Source organism: Seriola aureovittata, chromosome 4 (genome assembly GCF_021018895.1).
Source record: "Seriola aureovittata isolate HTS-2021-v1 ecotype China chromosome 4, ASM2101889v1, whole genome shotgun sequence".
Classification (NCBI taxonomy): Eukaryota; Metazoa; Chordata; class Actinopteri; order Carangiformes; family Carangidae; genus Seriola; species Seriola aureovittata.
Window position 1 is genome coordinate 2,432,838 of NC_079367.1, and position 20,428 is coordinate 2,453,265.

At 40.8% G+C, this 20,428-nt stretch overlaps 2 protein-coding genes across 3 annotated transcripts in view; both read left to right on the forward strand.

Moving 5' to 3' along the window:
- Positions 1 to 656: 656 nt before the first annotated feature.
- Positions 657 to 9,533, forward strand: ppm1da (protein phosphatase, Mg2+/Mn2+ dependent, 1Da). The gene is made up of 6 exons (XM_056375164.1): positions 657 to 1,699; positions 2,490 to 2,718; positions 4,603 to 4,727; positions 5,584 to 5,765; positions 5,894 to 6,118; positions 7,069 to 9,533. The coding sequence occupies exons 1-6, from the start codon at positions 1,165 to 1,167 to the stop codon at positions 7,477 to 7,479; spliced, it is 1,707 nt and encodes a 568-aa protein (XP_056231139.1). The 5' UTR covers positions 657 to 1,164; the 3' UTR covers positions 7,480 to 9,533.
- A 4,410-nt stretch (positions 9,534 to 13,943) lies between these two features.
- Positions 13,944 to 20,428, forward strand: part of brip1 (BRCA1 interacting helicase 1) — a 38,584-nt gene continuing 32,099 nt past the window's right edge. Inside the window, exons 1-6 of one of the 2 annotated variants that reach the window (XM_056375103.1) lie at positions 13,944 to 14,083; positions 14,443 to 14,591; positions 15,049 to 15,160; positions 15,537 to 15,836; positions 16,369 to 16,502; positions 16,649 to 16,783. In XM_056375103.1, the coding sequence (XP_056231078.1) occupies positions 14,499 to 14,591; positions 15,049 to 15,160; positions 15,537 to 15,836; positions 16,369 to 16,502; positions 16,649 to 16,783 (774 nt within the window). In that variant the 5' untranslated portion in view covers positions 13,944 to 14,083; positions 14,443 to 14,498. The remainder of the gene's footprint in view (positions 14,084 to 14,442; positions 14,592 to 15,048; positions 15,161 to 15,536; positions 15,837 to 16,368; positions 16,503 to 16,648; positions 16,784 to 20,428) is intronic. The other variant, XM_056375104.1, reaches the window with a different exon arrangement.

Genomic DNA, 20,428 nt, shown 5'->3' on the forward strand with positions numbered 1-20,428 from the left:
ACATACAAGGAAAGAAAAGGCATTCATACATAGTAGACGTTTTCTTCTGTAGTTTAACAGGACTTTGGTCGTGGTGTCCTAAAGTTGGGAGTTTGTGTGTAAAGATGGTCCCAAGATGGTTTTTCTGATGTGGATGCAAACATATTCAAATTACAGCTGAAAGTTATTCATTGTCACAAATGACAAAATATCACAGTCCAAATACTCACACTTTAGAAGAGTTGAATAATGTATCATGAGAGGGGTAAACCAAAAGCAGACAAAATGAAAATGTATTACACTTATATATACAGACACTTTAATAAAAAGGTTTAGTGTTTGGGTTTAGGTTAAGGTGTTTAAGTTTTAGTATTTGTTCTGTTATTTTGTTAATCAATACATAAAATAAAATAAAAACCTTAAATGTAACATGATTCATCAATTCATTCAAATAGTTTCATTTCAAATTTAAAAAAAGTGCTGGAAAATAGAAATAAAATAATGAAAATATGACAGTCGAAAATATGTGTATGTTATCTATGCTTCATTATGCAAAATATTTTCCATCTCATCTTATTAAAACAATTTAACATTGAAAATAGAGGAAACAATCATAACTTCTGAAAGTTATGAGATACATAGTAAAATATGAACAATACATGGAAACAAAATAAATACAATAAAATGAAAAAAATGAGACATAATAAATCAGGATCATTAAACCGAAATAATAAAAAGTATTTCAAAAAGACAAACTAAACTATAGAGGAACCATGAAAGAAAAAAAAGATTTTAAAAGGAAATTATTTAAGGCCTTACAATTCTCTAGTGTTTGTATTGCTTTACTTTTCTTTAGTCCATGTAATGAATCAACATTGTGCCCAATTATTATTTTGAATTGTTGTATATGTGGTTTCTTTTTAATCCATTTGCATTGGTGGTTGTAGCATTTTCCATAAGTTAACATGTTAAAGACATTTTTCTCCTCTAGGGGGCAACAGCTGCATAGACGTGACACATGCACGTGCTAGAAGAAGACAAGCTGTGACGTCAGTGCGTTGGAGCATGCCTACTACGCTCGAACATAAACAAAGGCAGTACGCAGCGCTGGTATAAACTGTACTCTTCTGTCATTTTATATGCTAACAATACCTACAAATTGGGGAGCGACTTATTCCTGGAGCAATGGAAAATGCATTACTGATGCGAGTGAGTGTTTTTACCGACCAGGGAGGCAGGAAATACATGGAAGATGTGACCGAGATCATAGTGGAGCCCGAGCCGGGAGAAGACGAGCCGACGTCGGGTGAGCCAGAGGAAAGCGGTGAGGGGGGAGACTGTACGGTCAACTCTCCGGCGGTGCTCACGCCTCTGCACCGGGCTGAAGAAACCGCGGGGTCCCCGGAGGTTCCGGATGAAACATTTGAACCTGTGCGAACGGAAGACCAAAGCTCATCCGCGGAAACATCTTCACCGGGAGGTCAGAGCCCAGCCAGCCGAGCTCAGCAGCAGACAACGGCGAGCCGTTCCCGCCGTTCCGTGGCGTTCTTCGCCGTGTTCGACGGTCACGGGGGTCGCGAGGCTGCGCAGTTTGCACGAGACTATTTGTGGGAGTTCATGAAGAAGCAGCGGGGGTTCTGGTCCGACTGCGACCGGGAAGTCTGCGCTGCTATACGGAAAGGATTTGTAGCCTGTCACCACGCTATGTGGAAAAAGCTACGTAAGTTTCCGTACTCCTTACGAAGTTATGACATTATGTTACCAACCGGGACGGTTTAGCTCTGAGTGTGAACCCCGCTCCAGACCCGAGACAGTCTGTGGCCTACACCCCAAAGTTTTCACTTGTTCATTAACAACCAGCACTGCTAGCTAACATTCAAGCTGAATTCACCATCATATACTGTGAACTCAGTCAGCTGAGTCATTCTCTTTTAGCTTTATAACTTGTCATATTTAGTATTTATTTCTGCTGCTATGTAAATACAAAATGATTAATGGGGTAAAACAGTTTTAGCAAACAGTAGCAACAAAGCTAACAAAGTTAGCACTAGCCGCCGGTTCACTCAAAACAAAGCGTAACACAGACAACCAGTCATCAGTTTTCATTAAAGTATGTCCTCAAGTTATTGTCTGTAATATTGTACTTATTGTTTTTGACCCACTGTGTGTGTGCTTTCACATATTTCGTTATTACTCATTACTAAACCAACTATACAGTGTAGTAGCTAGTGTGTGTGATATATGACACAGACACCAGTGTGTTCAGGTGGATATGCCCGGGCACGTCAGCTGTTTTACAGCTGTTGTCTACACACAGTGTCTATAAGGCGCATGTCTGACTTGGATAATACAGTATAGACCAGCTCCAGCACAGACAGAGGCCAGTGAACTGACCCAACATTTTGCTGTGCTGTTAAATGTGTTGTTCAGTGTATAAGGGGAGTATAAACTAAGCAGTAAATGGTTATAGATCAGTAAAAATATTCATTTTCTGTCTTTCATTTTCTCAGCTGAATGGCCAAAGACACTCACAGGCCTTCCTAGCACGTCGGGCACCACAGCCAGCGTAGTGGTTATCCGAGGAAATCGCATGTACGTGGCCCATGTTGGGGATTCTGCAGTGGTTCTAGGGATCCAGGACGACCCCACAGTCCCATTCATCAGAGCTGTGGAAGTCACGCAAGACCACAAACCCGAACTACCCAGAGAGAGGGAGCGTATTGAAGGTCTTGGGGGGAGGTAAGGCTTAATGCACAAGACACCTTCCCTCTGCATCTTATTTAAATACAATACAATATTAATGTTAGCTGTGTTCTCTGATGTAGCCCACCTGTCAAAATGTGTTATGATATCTCTGCCACAGAGGCCCACATTGAATCAAACTGTCTGTCTGATGTTGGACAGTTCAGAGTAAATAACAGGATATTTCTCGGAACAAAAAAAACATTGGTCTAGTAACAGCATATTCATTCTCATGACTCGCCCCCCACCCCCACCACCACCACCACCACCACAAAGAATTGATTGTAACCAAGAAGCATCTGTTTTTAACAATAGTAAATCAAATGTTATCTGCATCAAAGGATAATCTTCTTTCTGCTGTCTGTGACATGTCTGCTGATAAGATGTCACAGTGATGGGCCTCTGGGTGGCTTGACAACAACCAGACTTTTATGCTTACACGACAGGGTGAACTCCATAGCTTTAAGGCTTTACAGTTGTACAATACGTTTTGATGGCATTGCTGGATTCAGCTTTACTGCATAAGAAAATATAAAGATGGTGCATTTGATTTAGTCATGTTGTTGGGAATGCCAGAGATCGAGAAGTACTGCTTTAAAATCATATTAAGTCTGGGGCGTCGTGTGGCGTAGTGGTCCCATGTGTAGAGGCTACAGTCCTCGCTGCAGTCGGCCCCGGTTCGAGTCCTACATCGGACGGCTTTTACTGCATGTCATTCCCCCTCTCTGCCTCCCCATTTCCTGTCTCTCTACTGTCCTGTCGAATAAAGGCATAAAAAGCCCAAAAAAATATACTTTAAAAAAAAAAAAAAAAATCATATAAAGTCTGAGCAGTAGGGTCACTGAATCAGATATCACTCTTGTGATTATCCTTAAACATGTGGGAAGTAAAGTGAGTTCTTTCTACTTCTACTCTACATGTCAACGCTCCCTGTGACACGTGTACGAGCAGAAAAGCTGAAGACTTGGAATATATTTTCTGTAATGAATCCATAAACTATTTGCTGCATCTTCTACAGAAGTAACACTCATTGATTTGTCAGTGTAGTTTTGCAGGTAGTGACAGGAGGAAAAAAACAAATCGAAATGGAGTATAAGAGAGTTTTTTAACTGTCTGGATATTATTATGGGACAGATAATGTGATTTATAATAGTGTGTCTCATTATGTTTTGGGGGAAAAGATTAACAGCTGTCACTCTGCCAGATGTTTGTATTATTTTTGGGACCATATTGATTGCAACAACTAGCTACGGCTATGAGGAGCGGATATGTCTTTCTTTTCTTTTCCTCAGTCAGTAGAAATGTCAAAAGAAACTCAGATATCATGCAAAAAAACATATTTCTATGAGATATCAGAGACAACACAGAGATATTTTGTCAGTTTTAATATGTATATTTCTGCTCTGACTTCCAGTTTCCTGCATTAAATGAATTAAAACGCATCAAAGTGGTAGTAGTGTGTTTTCCTTTTGTGTATCAGTGAAATGACATTATACTGTGTATTAAAAGTGACTGGGGTTGAGTTGCAGCAGCCAGGAATAACTTTAAAGCAGGATTAAGTCACCTTGATTTTTAACCAGTTTTTAACTAAACTATAACTAACTATAAAATAAATCTTTCTGTAAAAGTTTATCCTCTTCAAAGGGGTCAGTGGAAAAAGCCTCCAGAATAAACACATTTTCAACAAAAGCAGCAGTTATCAATAAGATGTAGCAGTCTGCTTTAGTTTTAGCTGGGTGTGCCTAATAAACTGGCAGCTGAGTGTAATCATTGTTGCAGCACATCCATAATGTCTAAAACTATCTCTCTGTAATTTGTGGGTTCTTTGCCGGAAGTGATCACCCGTTTTTCTGTCCTCTCTCCTCCCGTCTCTGCTGACAGCGTGATCAAGAAGTCTGGAGTGAACCGGGTCGTCTGGAAGAGACCGCGGCTGAGTCACAACGGCCCGATCCGCCGCAGCACGGTCATCGACCAGATCCCGTTCTTGGCAGTAGCCCGAGCTCTAGGTAAGAACAGCAGTCATCACAGTGAATAACCTGTTAACAAGGCAGCACTAATAAATGAGTGGAATAATGTTGTTATTTTTTCCTGACCATGATAAATTTACACAAAAGATTTATAACATGAAAACTCTGAATTTAGTAAAAGCATGTTTAGGAGTTGTCACTTATCATCAGAGATCAGAGAGTTCAGTTTTTATTCGATGACTCTTGGTCTTCAGTTTAATTCTACGGACTCATCCATTGAGAAAACACTAGAATCAGAAAAAAACAGCCACATTATATTATTGATCTTTGATTTATTTGCATTTATAAAAACTGTCGTCTGGTTGATCAACTGCTTTTGTTTTCTTTGATCAAACTCTGCAGACTGCAGTTTATATGACAAAACAGACATCAGGAAAAGAAGCTTTACTTTCCTTTGCCTTCCACAGTTTTTTATAATTTAAGGGCTTTGCACAGTTTATATATATATATATCCACTCCCGTATCGTTGGGGGTTCAGGATTGTACAGAACTTTGAAACAAGTGAAAGATAGGAAGGGAAGAAAATGTCAAACACTTTAACTACGTTTCTTTTTTATCTTTTATTTTATTTGACAGGGACAATGCATATTAATAACATTTCTGACAATATTTCAGAGTTAGCCCGAGAGGCAGGTTTTCATCTGTTGTCTCTGGGCCTGCAAGAGTAAAAACAGCACAAACATAAAAGCGTAGAAGATTGGAGAACTGGACGACAGGAGTGGAAATGAATACAAACAAAGCTGCACTACATGAAGACAGAAAGACGAGCAACATGAAATCACCTCAGTGTTCTCGTGTTCACAAGTTTGATTTCTAATAAACTTCTCTGCACCAGGTGACCTGTGGAGCTACGACTTCTACAGCGGGGAGTTTGTGGTTTCTCCTGAGCCAGACACCAGCGTCGTGACCCTTGACCCCAGAAAACACCGCTACATCATCCTGGGCAGCGATGGCCTGTGGAACATGGTTCCACCTCAAGAGGCCATTTCCATGTGTCAGAACAACGACGAGGTGATGGTGAGTGACACTAGTTTCTGTTATTACAGGTGGACGACCTCCTGTCCGACCCGCCTGGACTGTGGTCTGTTGTAGATTAATACTCGCCTCAGACGGCGTCAGCATCAAAACAGCCTTCTGTGTTTCAGGCACCGTGTGGAGTGTCGAGCGCCCGGCAGCTCGTCAGCCACGCTCTGCTGCGGTGGCGCCAGCGGATGTTGCGCGCCGATAACACCAGTGCCATTGTCATCGCTCTGCAGGAGCCCGGGACGTCCCAGGACACCCTGCACCACGAGGAGGTGCTTCTCGACCTCGCCAAGGTGTCCCAGTGTCCCCCTGCCTCCATATCCCGTGCTGACACTCCTCTCCTCCAGGTGAGGGCAGGGTGACGAGAAACGGTCATTGTTTTAAACTCAACTGTCTGTCCACCGTCAGCTGTTAATGAAACATGAACATTGAGCTGGGGGGTGGTTAGAGGATGGGGGAGCATTATTTGGTGGTCTATCAAATTCAGGGCAGGTAGCTTTAGTTAAAAACAGTTCTTGCGCCAAGAAGAAAAAAGGCAAAAATGACACCCACTGTTTGTCACTTGCGGTTATTAATGACGTTTCAGTCCTGAGACCTTAATCGGGCAAAATTCATCACAGAGAGCAGCAAACAGTGGCCTCAGACATTATTCATTCACCTGCAACTTTTACACAATTCATTCTGGTTGATTTCAGGTGTATAAAATGGCAAGTTTGAGTCAGTCTGCATTTGGTCTCAGCCATTATGCTGCCCACTACTGGAACCAGCTGCCAATGGAGATCAGATCAGATCTACCCGAACCATAACTGGCTTTAAAAAGAAGCTAAAACTTCTCTGTTCTCCTCTGCCTTCATGTAATCTTTAATATGGCACTTTAATGACTTATTGTCTTTTTTATAATTATACAGTTTTATACAGTTTTCTTATTGTGCTTTCACTTCTGTTTTTATGTTTCTTTTATTTCTGTTAAGCACATTGAATGACCTTGTATGACAATGTGCTATACAAATAAATTTGAAAAACGCTGCCAATCAGAGGACGCCAGCTCCACCTGCAGTATGAATTAGGGCAAATGAGCTCATTGAGAAAGTTTCCATTCCCACAGCTGTTCCTTGATAAATCTTTTAAACACTGGTGTTTAAAACCAAATTCTATAGGTCATTGTGATTTAATTGACAGCCCTTTGTCACAAATTGTTTTTATGTTGTACCGAAAAAACTGAAGGTTAAAGGTGAATTATCCTCATGTATAAGTGAAGTTTGCCATCCCTGTTTCTTCTCCTCTTCCTCTCCTGCAGCGGCCTCCAGAGGAAGACTCTCCCTCTGCCGTGTGCGAGCTCCTCCCTACCCTGGAGCGACGGGACGGACTATCAGGAGGCAGCAGCCTGTACCACATGAATCTGTCTGACCCGTTTACTCTGACTCCGCTGTGTCCGAACAGCAGCGCTGAGCTGCCCAGTCAGTCCAGCCCCTCTGACAGAACAGCTGGCAGCAGGACGCCCAACAGCAAAAGAACTATTGATGGATCATCGCCATCATCGTCTTCATCGTCGTCACCATCATCCGGCCATTCGGCTAAGAAAGCCCGGCGCAGGACTGCCGACAGGCCGCCCCTGGTCCAACACAACGCAGAGAAGAAACAGAAGGAGTCCAGTAATGTGTCCCCGATTCTTCAGCAGCATAACAAGACCACAGTATGTGTGTACTGAAACACACACACACACACACACACGTACATACATACACACACACACACACACACACACACACACACACACACACACACACACACATACATACATACATCAGCCTGCTGCCTCCCACTGTCATCCTCGTCTGCAGTGGCATTCCTGTTCCTTATGTTTGCGACTGTCCTCACTAACTGTGCTCTACAGGTTATGGAGAGATTTGTCTACTTACTCAGCACCAGTAAAATACTTAAACTTAAGTTTTTTTTTTTTTGTTGTTGTTGTTGTTTTTTTGGACGAGTGCTCATTTTCATAAAACTTCCTGTGTCATTGTTTCCTCTGTGAAATACTGACTTCACCTCTTTCTGGTAACACTTGTAAGAAGTACGTAATGATGCTGGCGTATATATTATGCATTTTATAGTTGAGTATGAGAACTAAGTCAAACTGTTCATTTAAAACAAATATATATTTTTTATATATTATTTTAGTGTCTAATAATAAAACATGAAAATGTCTTTTAGATGAGCTTTCATCTCCTCCTCACTCTTCCCAGATACCATTGTGTGCACACCCTGTGTTTAAGCATATTTCTGTATTTTTATTATTATCATCATATTTAATCACTGGAGATTTGTCTTGAATATGAAGGTGCTGCTACAGTCACAAACCAGTAAGCTACTACATTGTGTATATTTATAGGTAAATATATGTAATAAGTGTGGGTAGCATGTTTTTTTCTTTACGAGTACATGTTTGACAGAGCACATCTGCCCCTGTGAGGTTTCCAATCAAGGAAGTTGTTGTTAAATTTTAATTGCACAATTAATCTGAAGGGATTAATCCTCTCCCTCAGTCATTTTACATTGTTGTGATTTGTAATCGCTTCCTGTGAGCCTGCTCCACACACTCATACATCAGGTATGAATTTAGTTTTCTGTTTCTGAGAATGCCTTTCAGCAGCCTGAAGCTTTTGCAGGAGTGTGTATGTCTGTCTCTATTATGATGCGTTTACTGAACGTCAAGGGGGCTCGAAAAACAAACATTTCCTGTGGCTCAGAGTTTATGTTTCTGATTATTTAGTGCTGCCAGATTTCCATTGTGACTCCACTGGAGGTATTAGTGATGTCACCTTGTCTGTCGGCCACACATGTACGGCAATAAGAGAAATGCTCCATCACAAACATGTTGGTCCCGACAGACAAGGACTGTCTCACACCACCAGTCTATCCTGCCACCTTATTCAGATAACAGCTGTTGGTTCTGTTTCGTTGAGGCAGGTCGAGAGGTTTCCAGAACATTTTCTTATACAAGCCATTGTCCCTCCACGCTGCACCTGCAGTTGTATCGTTACTGATGTATGCACAAGGCTCATTTGTGAGTAAATACACTCTGCATGGACTTTCTAAGAGAATATTTTTGCACTATTATGGTGACTATAATTGTCTTTGAGGAAGAAATGTTTTCTTTTTTCCTTTGAAAATGATGTAGTGAGAATTGGAAGAGATGATCGGAGTCTAAAACGAAAAGTTTCAGGACAAATAATCAGATTATTTTAATTTAAACAAAAAGAAGGGAATCCTTATTAATCTGAGTAATTTTCAGAACATGGCTGTGCCCTCTTTTACCTCTGATGTTTTTCTTACATGACAGACAGTGTATGATTCAAATGATAAATATTCACTGCGAGAGAATATTGACCATGACACAGATACGACACACGTCTTAATCTTTGTAAAACCTTGTTACATTATGATGTATTTTCATTGAGCTAAGTGCAATTTCTAATAGGAATTTGTAGCATTATGAATTGGTTAAAAAATATTGTACAATATTGATTGACAGTGTTGGAGGAACGATAATGCTCATGTGTGACATGTTCTCTCTGCAAATACAGTCTCTTACCTTGGATCCCTGTATGATTTTTATATACTATTTTTGAGAATATTCATTTACTCTGTTGAATAATGACATACCTGATTTAGATGGCTGTACTGACAGCAGACAAGTGCATGTGTACAGTGCAAATGTGAAAAACACTTACCTGGAAATAAACATATTTAAATAAAAAGTTGAAGTTACTGTGCTTTGCAAGAGGATGGTTTCTAATTCTTAACACCTTCTGCTTGTTAACTGATTAAATTATAGAATAATAGCTCACAATTGTCTTAAGCTGAGGACATCACTTAGTTTGATTTGAATACTCAAGTTTTTTCATAACGTCTTAATATTTGTTTTTATCAATTTTTCATATTTTATTTATTTTTATTATATTACTATCCTGCATACTTATTCGACTTATTCATCTTCCGTATCGACATTTTGGCACTTTGAAAAAAACCACACAATTTATATATATCAATAAGTATATAAAAATGGACGTCAGCGCTGGGGCTGGAAAATGAAGCCAATGCGTAAGTGCCTTAAACATGCATTCTATTGATTGGCCATCAGGGGGCGACTCCACTGGTTGCAAAAAGAAGTCGATTGTATTGAGGTCCATAGGAAAATGACCCTACTGCTCACTTGATTTGTTACCTCAGTAAAGGTTTTCGTTATGTGTTTATGGTCTGAATCGCTTGTTTGACGTATTTCTTCAATACAACGTGATGTTCATTTTTCAAATTATGGTCCTGTTTAGAAGAAAATAGACGTTAAAACAGAGTGGTGGATTTAGTGCGTGGCTACTGCTTCATTGACACACAGGGGCACCTGCCTGATAATCCGGATATGACGTCAGAGCAATGTGTCCGACATTTGATTTGTCATTGTGTTTTCAGTTCATCAAAGTTAGCTCCAGCATGTTGTTTGCCTAAAAATGTCTTGCTCGGCGTCCAGTTGTTCTGTTAGACACTCAGAGGAGTCGGCGGTTCAGTTTTTTCCCGGTAAGTACAAGTCTATTTCTTTACTAGGCAAAATTAGCCTCCCTGTTAATATCACAGTTCAGGTGAAGATGCACCTTGCTAACCAAGCTAGCCGGTTAACCTGGGTTAGCCCGTGGAGGTGTTCAGTCAAAGCCCAATAAAAAGGTGAATTTTAGTCAATTTTCGTGTGAGCAGTCAGTAAGTGAAATACTCAGTGAGTAAAATGTCCCGGGCTGTTGTATCTTCTTTATTTGCACAAATCAGCTGCCTGGTGCTGGATGTGAGTCCCACAGCTTCAGAGGTTTTTCTTTCTCAGCGAAGTGGTTCCACAAAGGGTTTATATCTTGATGCTTCATGTGAGCAGTGCAACATCTACTGGCCTGAACGCGAAATGAGCAAATACAAACGTTTGTACGTCACAAACTGAATGTAAGTATAAGGGAAAGCATGATTGTATTTTATATTCCAAGCATAGATTTATATACTGTAAAAGCAAATCAAAATGTTTTGTATGCATCAAATGTGTCAATATCAGTGAAGTTAAGCTCAATGGTCCTCATTTATCAGACGAACGTGCGGCAGAAAACCGTGCGTACGACCGTTTCCACGCAAGCGTCGGCATTTATCAATTTGGACGTGAGCGGACGCTACGATCAGATCTGACGTCAGGTCTGAGCTCGTGTACGCAAATCTGGATTTGCGGTGCAGCAGCAAAATCTGGCTGAGTCTGAAAATAATTATTAAACAAACCTTAGCATAAACAGTCACATACACATTTTGATAGAACAGATCAAAACGGATTCTTAAAACGAATAAAACAAGATAAAAAATTTGAATTTGAATAAAGCCCACGTTTTTTACTGATACCACTCTTTTGTACAATAAAACTATGAGAGGCTAAATAGCCTAACATGACATCTAATTATTGCACGTTAAAATTTGAAACAATAATAAATACAAGCAGAAATGTGTGTTTGCAAATTAACTCATGGCAAAATTGTGTAATTGTTTTTTGTTTTTTCCGATGGGTATGACACAACTGGAACAACAATTAAACATCTGGTGAGATAATCATTGTTGCACTGTGGTTGGTCAGATGTTTACTCACTCCCTTATTTAAACAGATGCTTTGACAGTTATCAAATCATAACTATAGCAGATTTACTGGTTTTGGAGGAACAATACGCGCGTGTCAGACGTGAGCATGTTTTCAGAGACCGCAGGGATCTCCAGATTGCTGGGTTTCCAAATTTGGTTGGAGCAATTGATTTCACTCGTGCGTCTGAAGGCACCATCCATGAATGATTACGCATTCATCAATCGCAAAAACTACCACTCTATAAATGTACAGGTGATTTGTGATGCCAAGCTCTCACTTTTAAACGTGGTGGCCAGGTGGGACACACGATTCATTTATTTTTCAAACAGCTGTGTTGGCGCGCGGCTGCAGGAGGCGGCGCTGCAGAGCCAAACTCATCTCCGTCACCCTCTTCCACACAGCGGTTTGATGAGCTCCTCTGATCCCGCTCTTCAGACTGACAAAAAGCACATCCTTATTTTACGCCACCTCGGATGTCAGGATGTCGATCTCCATCTCTGAAAAGTTTCGTTTTTTGCCAGTAACTCTTCTCTCCATGTTTGACCTTAGTGGGCGGGGCCTCCGAACCAGGAATATTTAAGGGCGTAACATGTTAATGACGATCGAATTCAGCCGCCGCATTGATCAAGAGCCGATCATTCGTACGCTGGGATTGGTCAGATACGAATGTTTCATGAATCACACGTGGATCCTATCGTACGACCAATTCTGCGCTCAGATCTGCGTCTGTTTTCACGCAAGAATGATAAATGAGGGCCAGTGTCTTTGTTTTAAACTAAGTGTCAAAACTGCAAGTTAATTTGCAATGTGGGCAAAGAACATGAATAAACACTATCAACATTGTGTGAAACAGCCACAATGATGTCATGATCAAGATCTCCATCTGTTGTATTTCAGAGTTATCTACTGAAATGAGCATGTGTTGTAATACCACTTTGTGACACTAGACGCTGTGTGCCGTCTTCACCCGGTGGCCACGTGGTCCAGAGGGACATTCCCGGTTATGAACATTAACAAGAGCCGCGTGAGGACGAGACTAAGTGACTCTCACCTGCGTGACGTCATGCGCATCAAAACCACTGTTTTTGAGCCAGACCTGGACTAGGCCTACATACTGCAGTCCAGATCTCAGTATCACCCTTCACATTAGTTCAGGCAAGACATGTGTTTAGTCCTCTGAGGTGAATAAATTCTAAAATCTCAGTGAATTGATTTTTTTTGTGACGATCAAAACCACAGTTTTGAATTTAGAAGTTTACAGTGAGCATTTAATAGTGAATCATATGTAATGTTTCAAATGAACCTAGATATGTTTCATCTTCCCAAAAGGTTTTTTTTCCAGACAGACATTTTCTTCATTTTATGTTCTTCAAATATGAATATATGAATATTTTGTTTCAAACAAAATAGAAACTAAAGTGAAGCTGAAATGAGAATCAGAGTTTTGTCTCCTGAGCTGAAGAGCAAAAGTTCTTCAGGAATTTTCTAGTTATGTGCAATGCAATAGCCTTGAAGGCATTTTATTATTCTGCATACTTATTCGTCTTAGTCATCTTCTGTATAGAAATTTCAGCGGGCAACTAGTCCCGCAGCCTTGAGAAAACCCAGACAATATAAATATATATATATATTTATTCTTAGCAATTCGAGTAACCATGGCAATGTAAATGCTGATAAAAGGTGAAAAAATTCCCAAAGAGAATGAATGAGGAGACGTCTTCAAAACAACCAAACCCAGCCTTCTACTTCAACACACACACACACACACACACACACACACACACACACACACATACACACTTATTGACAGAAACACACAAACACTATCTCTACGATATTATTGTCATTGAAAATATGTTTTAATAAATAAACCTTCTGTGATTAAATTGTACTGAGTGTTTCTTCATATTTACCATCTGCCTCATGATGAATCTAACAGTCACTTTGGTGAATCAGTGTTTTCATTGTTATTAAAATTGGTAAGTTCATAAGACAAATTAGAAAAGCACAAACTGTAGTATCTGTCTCTAGATCCTGTGTTGTCACTGTTGAAGGACGGACACATTTAAACATTTCTATCATGTTTGTTGTTGATTAAAGCAACATAGAAAGTCTTTGATTAATTACAGATTGTGTTGTGATTTCTATACTGTGCTGCTGCTACTGTTAAAATTCACACTCCATAAAAACCATCAACAAAGCAAAGCTTCATAAGAAACTGTATTTCACATTATGCATGATGCGGGTGGGCGTACTTGGTGTCCTCGGGGACACAGGTGATGTCACGGCAGTTTGCCACTTGACCTGAACGGGACCATGCGGATGTTTAACTAACTAACTAACGTCACTTCCGTTGTGTTTTTGACAAAATGTGGGCGTAAAAATTGCTACTTCCCACAAGTATTGGTGACTTTATACACCAGTGAAATGTTGTCGAGTGAAGTCTATACTCACCCAAAAAAGTTTTTCAGAGAAAATACATAGCTGTACTCCGTATTCCGCGATGTTTCACAGTCAGGATTTTATTTTGAAGGCGGTTTCAGGAAGCCCCGTGGCTTCCTGTTTATCGCGCAGATGTGATTTTTGAGAGCGGGAAGAATCATAGGGAGAGGAAAGTTAAAGGAAACAGCCTGGGTTCGTCTTCAGAGTCGTTTTAAATACTGTAAGAACATTTTCTTTTGTCCAGTGTTACCAGTTTAAACTGGGACCTGGATACCAGCGACAAATCAAAGTAACGGTGGACAACTTAGCATTGGCGTTAGTTCAAGCTAGGTGGTGAGCAATAAGTAAGCTAGCTCACAAGTGACTGTCAAGTGTCATGTAGACACAGTGACACAGACAGGTCAAAATAACGTTTGTTAAACTGTGAAATTCTTCTAAATTGTGTTAGTTAAGTCGGTGTTAACCATGTTAGCTTGTGAGATAATCAAGTGCAGTGTGTAACGTTAACTAGGGCTAACGTTACACCAATATGTGGTCATATCAGGTTTATCAGACGTCCTGTTTTTGTTTTCTTTTTAGACATATTTCTGTGAAGCAGGGACAGACACAGGGATAAGTCTGTGGAGCCGAGGATCATGGCTACACCCCGGGTGGAGTACACCATCGGAGGGGTGAAGATCCACTTCCCCTGCAAGGCTTACCCATCCCAGCTGGCCATGATGAATTCAGTGAGTAAACTGTCAACACAACAGAAACTTACAGTCTGGTCCTGGTGTTATTTATAGAAATAAGTAGTATAAGTAGCCATGTAATATTAATACATTTGTAAATCAAAATCTAAAACTGAATTATGAAGTTAGGAAGTTATATGACACTATTTGCAGTATGTGTGATTGGCCCATTAGTTGTCTTCATGCAACTTTGACCAATTAACTCTGACATTATTTGAAAGCTATAATTGGAGAATTGGTTCCTATGCGCTCCCACACAAAAGTGACAACTACAAGCCTTATATTCCCATTTTTATAAAGTTACATTTCTCCCATGTTTGTGCCTCTGTAACTTTGGTTCAGTATCTTTTATGCCACCATCTTTTATGACCCCCGGATGAAAAGATTTGTGCTTTCAAATGTTTTAAACCCATGACAAAATAGTCTTATACTCTTGTGTTTGCCTTGTCTACAGATTGTACGCGGGCTGAACTATGGGCAGCACTGTTTGCTGGAGAGTCCCACAGGAAGTGGAAAGAGCTTGGCCTTGCTCTGCTCTGCTCTGGGCTGGCAGCGGGCTCAGCTCGGTAAGCCTGGTCTCACTAAGACCAACATATTTTTCTTTCTTGCCATTTTCTTGTTTGAAAATATATTTTGATCTTGTGTAATATGACCTACCCCATATTCGACGTCAAACTCGTGTCGATGCTACTGGAAACTTACAACAAGAAGGAGTCCTGGTGGAGAGGAAGAAAGCAGGCAGGACGCTTAGAAGATATTTTCTTTGGCTAAGACAGAAAGAAATGTGAAGCTTTTGCACACCAGATTAACATGCACATGTTTTTCCTACTGGATCGTGTTGACGCTGAAAATCTGTGTAGACTTACTATTATTCCTACTGAAATTGATCAGGAATCATTAAGGGAATTGATAAAGAATCTGTGTTTCCATGTGTGGTGACAGCTAAACTACAAGAAGGAGGAGGCACAGGGGACGACAAGAGCCAGTCAGATAAATGTGCTGAAGACTGTAATAAGTCAGACGTCACCTCCGTCTGTCAGTGTGTGTGCCACAACAAAGCCTGCAGGCCCTCAGCTACACCAGCAGCTACACCAGCTTCAGCTACACCAGCTACAGCTACAGCAGCTTCAGCTACACCAGCTACACCAGCAGCAGCAGCAGCAGTTGATCCCGATGTTGTGGACCTCAATGAGTCCCCGTGTAAAGAGACGACACAGCTGCAGCCTCCAGCTCCTGGACAAAGTGAGTAACATCCATCACTAATATTTCTTGCTGTTGGATTACTGCTTAGTATAATTCTGTGTATAGATTCGTGGGCATGCAATTTTGTAGGATGATAATTATCTATTAGATAATGATGAGCTTGTTTATTTTCTTTGTGCTTGTTGACTCACTTGTTATTATGTGTCATGTATTGTTTTATGTGCATTATTGTGTTGTGATGAGCACTGAATATGTATGGTTGTATTGTCAACATCAAACCTGTATAAACCCCAAGAAGAACAGCTGCTGCAGTGCAAAAGCTAATGAGGATCTTAATAAACAAACAAACAAGGTTTGTATAGGTGTGTACAGGTTAGTATAACAGTAAGCTAATGTTGCAGAGGCAGGTTAGCGGGACTAAAATGTTTTGATATTTTTATCTGTGCCAATGTTTTTGCATTGTCTAATTGTAATTAAGAGAAGAGATTGTAGGATACAGATAAAGGCACTAAGCCATTTACACACTTCATTTCTGTTTCTAATCCAAACATTTTTGTTTTGTGTTGCTTAGCGCCGTTACAAGACGAGTCTCAGCCCAGGAAACAGTCGATAGCCTCTCGTCTGTCTGAGAAGTTCCAGTCTGCAGCCAACAAAGACGACGACTTCCAGCCAGACAGGAAACGCATCCGCACTGCGGAGCACAAGGTAGTCATAGATGCTTTGTATACGCATTTATGGCTTAGAGGCTTGATGTATAAATTCTCATAAAAATAAAGAATAGTAATACCTGCAGTGGTTAGTGACGGTTCTAACACAGAAATGTTGAAGTAAAGTTTGTGTTTGTTCTTCAGGGTCGGAAAAGGCAGCGTCTGGAGAAGGGAGTGATTTTCATCGATGATGATTCGGAGCTGGAAAATGAGCCTCCAGATCAAAGTGTGTCGACAGAGACAAACAACCCTGCAGCTGGTTTGTTCTCATCATACAGTGTGAGTACATCACAGAGGGAGAGGCAGAGTGACACTATTCATCTGGTTCTACTGACACCATCTTTGATGTGGCTGTAGTGATATAGTTTAATTGATTACTTAAATATGGACAGGATAGAATATTTAGGCATGGTCCACCTGTATCATCATCCACTCACTCCAGCAAGAAAACTGGCTCCTCGTTCAGTTACACTGGAAACCAAAAAACGTTATTTTAAAAATGTTGAATATTAATGGAAAATATTAAACCTTTTCACAGGAGTCATTTTTACCAGACAAAAGCTCAGGTGTATCTAATCTGGTTAATGATGTTGTGTTATGTGTCTCAGTTCTGTAGCAAGACACTAATGTGTAACCTGGACACCTTAATGAACCACAGCCATCATTAATGTTATTAATTACACCTGTGCTTTTCCTGTAGTGACATGTCAAAATGAAAAGATCCTCTTTGTCCACTACTGAGACATTAAATAGAACAGAAGCATCATTAGATGTTATTAGCTGATAAAGCTCGTCCTTCTGTAAGATGTTCAAATATCTGCTGTGGGAAAAGTCTGTTGAACCCGTTCAGTGTCTTTAAATGGAAACACAGACTGAATTACAGCTATTAATGGACTTGTTCTTATTTTATGGTTTCACCATGTCAGCAGTAGGTTCAGAATCAATATTCATCATCACCACCAGGTGGCGGTATACTCCACCTAATTGACCATGGCTGTGGTTAAAGTTTAAAACATGTAGTTAATGTGTGTTTGTAAAAACATGTTCGTTTTAGAAAACAAAGTATATAAATGATAGTTTAATACAAACAGTATATTAAACTATATCACCTTAAGAAACGGGAATATTCGTGTAAACAAGGGTCTGTGTATATCCACACAGGTTTTACAATTACATGTGACTTGAACTGTTTGTTGTATTTATTCATGTGATCATTTTCATGTCTTTTGTATGAAGTCAAATGATCTGCAAATTATTTATGAATGATTGACTTCTTTTTCCCTGTTATGGAAAGATTTAACGCAAAATAGTAAAATAAAAAATGAATACACCACATAGTTATTACAGTAGTTTACAGGTTCTGCAGTGATAGTTTAATTTCCTTCAGATTCAAAAGCACCAGTCCACAGTCACATTAATACAAATACCCCATTTATTTTAATGAGTGTAGAGACAATATAAAAAAATACCTCAATTTAACAGCATCACAAACTATAGTCTCTAACGTGATCATAAAACTGGATCAAAACCAAAACAAACAGGACGGAGCAAAAGTTTGTGATGGATAAAAATCTAAGCATTTAAAGTGCTTAAAACATTTGCACAGTCCTGTATATAACCTTCATAAAGATCAGATTTTTGTATGGTTGCAGTTTGATCGTTTACAATTTCTCTTTTTGTCTAAAATTGCCAGAAATTGAAAAAATCCAGTTATATTTTCTCAAATTTCTTGCTTTATCTGCCCATTAGTTTAGCACTTAGTCAGTTTACCATCATGTATAATCACATATAATAATGAAATGTTTTCTGCTGTAAGTTGAAAGTTTAGGTGTAGGATCTCGTATCAACCCATTGGCGCATTAAGAAGCAACCAAAGCAGGTGCATCAAGTAACACCGTGTTCTTAAAGGTATCACGATGCGGTTTCTGGTGAATTATCCATGTTCCTGAGTTCTCTGCAGGTCCCAAAGACCAACAGGTTACCCATAATCATTACACATGCTCAACAAATAAAACACTGTCGCAAAGCTCACAAGAATGGCTGAACTCTCGCAACTGCATCTAAACCTGCCAGGTGTGTGGCTTGGATTTAGAGCTGTGGATGACGGGGAGGTGGAAAAAGAGGAGGAGGGAAAGTGAAGTCGAAAAAGCGCATCCGTCTCTGGTTTCCCTGCAGCTACATGACCCGGGCTCTTTTGTCCTGGGAGTGCTGACTGACGGCCTGAATGGGGCCCTTTGAAGCAAGCTCCAGTTTTAATTAAGAGGGTTTGCCTCGCCCGGCCCGCTGATCTGTGAAAGCCACGGGGATAAATATTGAATGGGGTTCACCCGCTGGTTACTGCGCCCGAGGGATAAACAGGTGCTTTGGAGGGCAGATATTTGCCACGGTCCCTCCCTGCACAGTGCGGTCATATCGGGAGGAGGGGGTGTTCGGTGTCATGTCTTCTGAGGTACTGGCTATTGAAGCCCACCCTTATTGGAACGAATTCCTAGCCCCTGAAAGCTGTGGAATGAGGAGCAAATTGGCATCCAGCGAGAGGCGCCAGTGATACCTAAGCGATCCGCTGCCTGCGGCCCCTCGGTGCCCTCTGACTGGCCCCCTGGAGTGAGAGATTTCCATCTATCAAGTGTTGGCAGGGAGTAAAGCAACAGAAGCCTACCTGTGAATATTCGGAGGTGTTCAGTAACACCACTGACCTCTGTTCTGTCAATTCAAGAGGGCTTTAGCCACTGCGTACACTCACACCTGGCAGTGTCGGTATCCCAAGGAACTTATCATACCTGAGGGAACCTAGGAAACCTAAAGAAACTTGGTATACTTGTACTAAGTCAACATGGTATACCTGTAAACCTAAAGGAACTGAGTATACCTGTACTAAGTCAATATAGTGTACTTGTAAACCTAAAGGACATTTTCACACCTAAAGTTGGTTTGATCTGGTCCAACTCAGTTGATGAGTTTGTAAACTTGTAGGTTTGGTTTGCTTTCACACAGAAAAATCAAGTGAACCAAAATGCATCATTACAAACCAGGTGAGAACGTTCACCCCTCTTACTGATCAGATTGTCTGGAGCAGGAAAGTAAACACAGGAAGAAGGTTACGGGAATCGTCAAGCTCAAGATTGTGAGTTCTAGTTCTAGTGGAGTCGGAACGAGTTCAGAACTCTTTCACACCAAAAACGAACCGCTCCAGAGTTTGTTTGGGACTGGACTGAGACCACCTCCTCGAAAGGGTCTTGGTGTGATTGTTTCGGTCCACACCCGAGTGTGATTACTGTTTTCACACCTGCACCAACGAATCGTACCAAGGGGGAAAACAAACCAGGGTTCGGTTTAACCGGACTCAAAAAAACAGGTGTGAAAACACCCTTAGTATACCTGTACTAAGTCAACATGGTATACTTATAAACCTTAAGGAACTTAGTAAACCTTTACTCTACAGTAAACCGACACATGCCTTCCCTCACGTTACGTGTTGTCTGACGGACAAAGCGAAGGCATTGTAATTGCTGACGGCACCCAAGGAGCAGCACCAGTGAAATTGTTCTGCGCTGAAAGAACCAGTATGTTCTTGTTGCGAGAGGAGCTGGTGTCCCGTTTGCCCCTTTTGCCAGTTATCTGCATTCCTTTCCAGGGGGTGTCTGCTCTGGGCTGTGGGGCCAAGCTTGAAAGCTTGTTGTCCTGGCATCTCGGGGGGCAGGCGCGTAAAAGGATACTCTTGTGTCAGCTGTTTCCTGCTGCAGCTTTTGACAAGGGCCTCTATTCATCAGCAAGCCCTTCTACTCTGCCCCAGCCCACCCCTCCTCCCCCCTCCTGCCAATGAATAAGTAATTATTGGCCATCTTGGGGCAGGATATTTGGATGGCTCTATTTAATGTGGCAGCAGCAGGTAAGGTGATCGGGCCCAGGGCCCAGGCTGTGAAG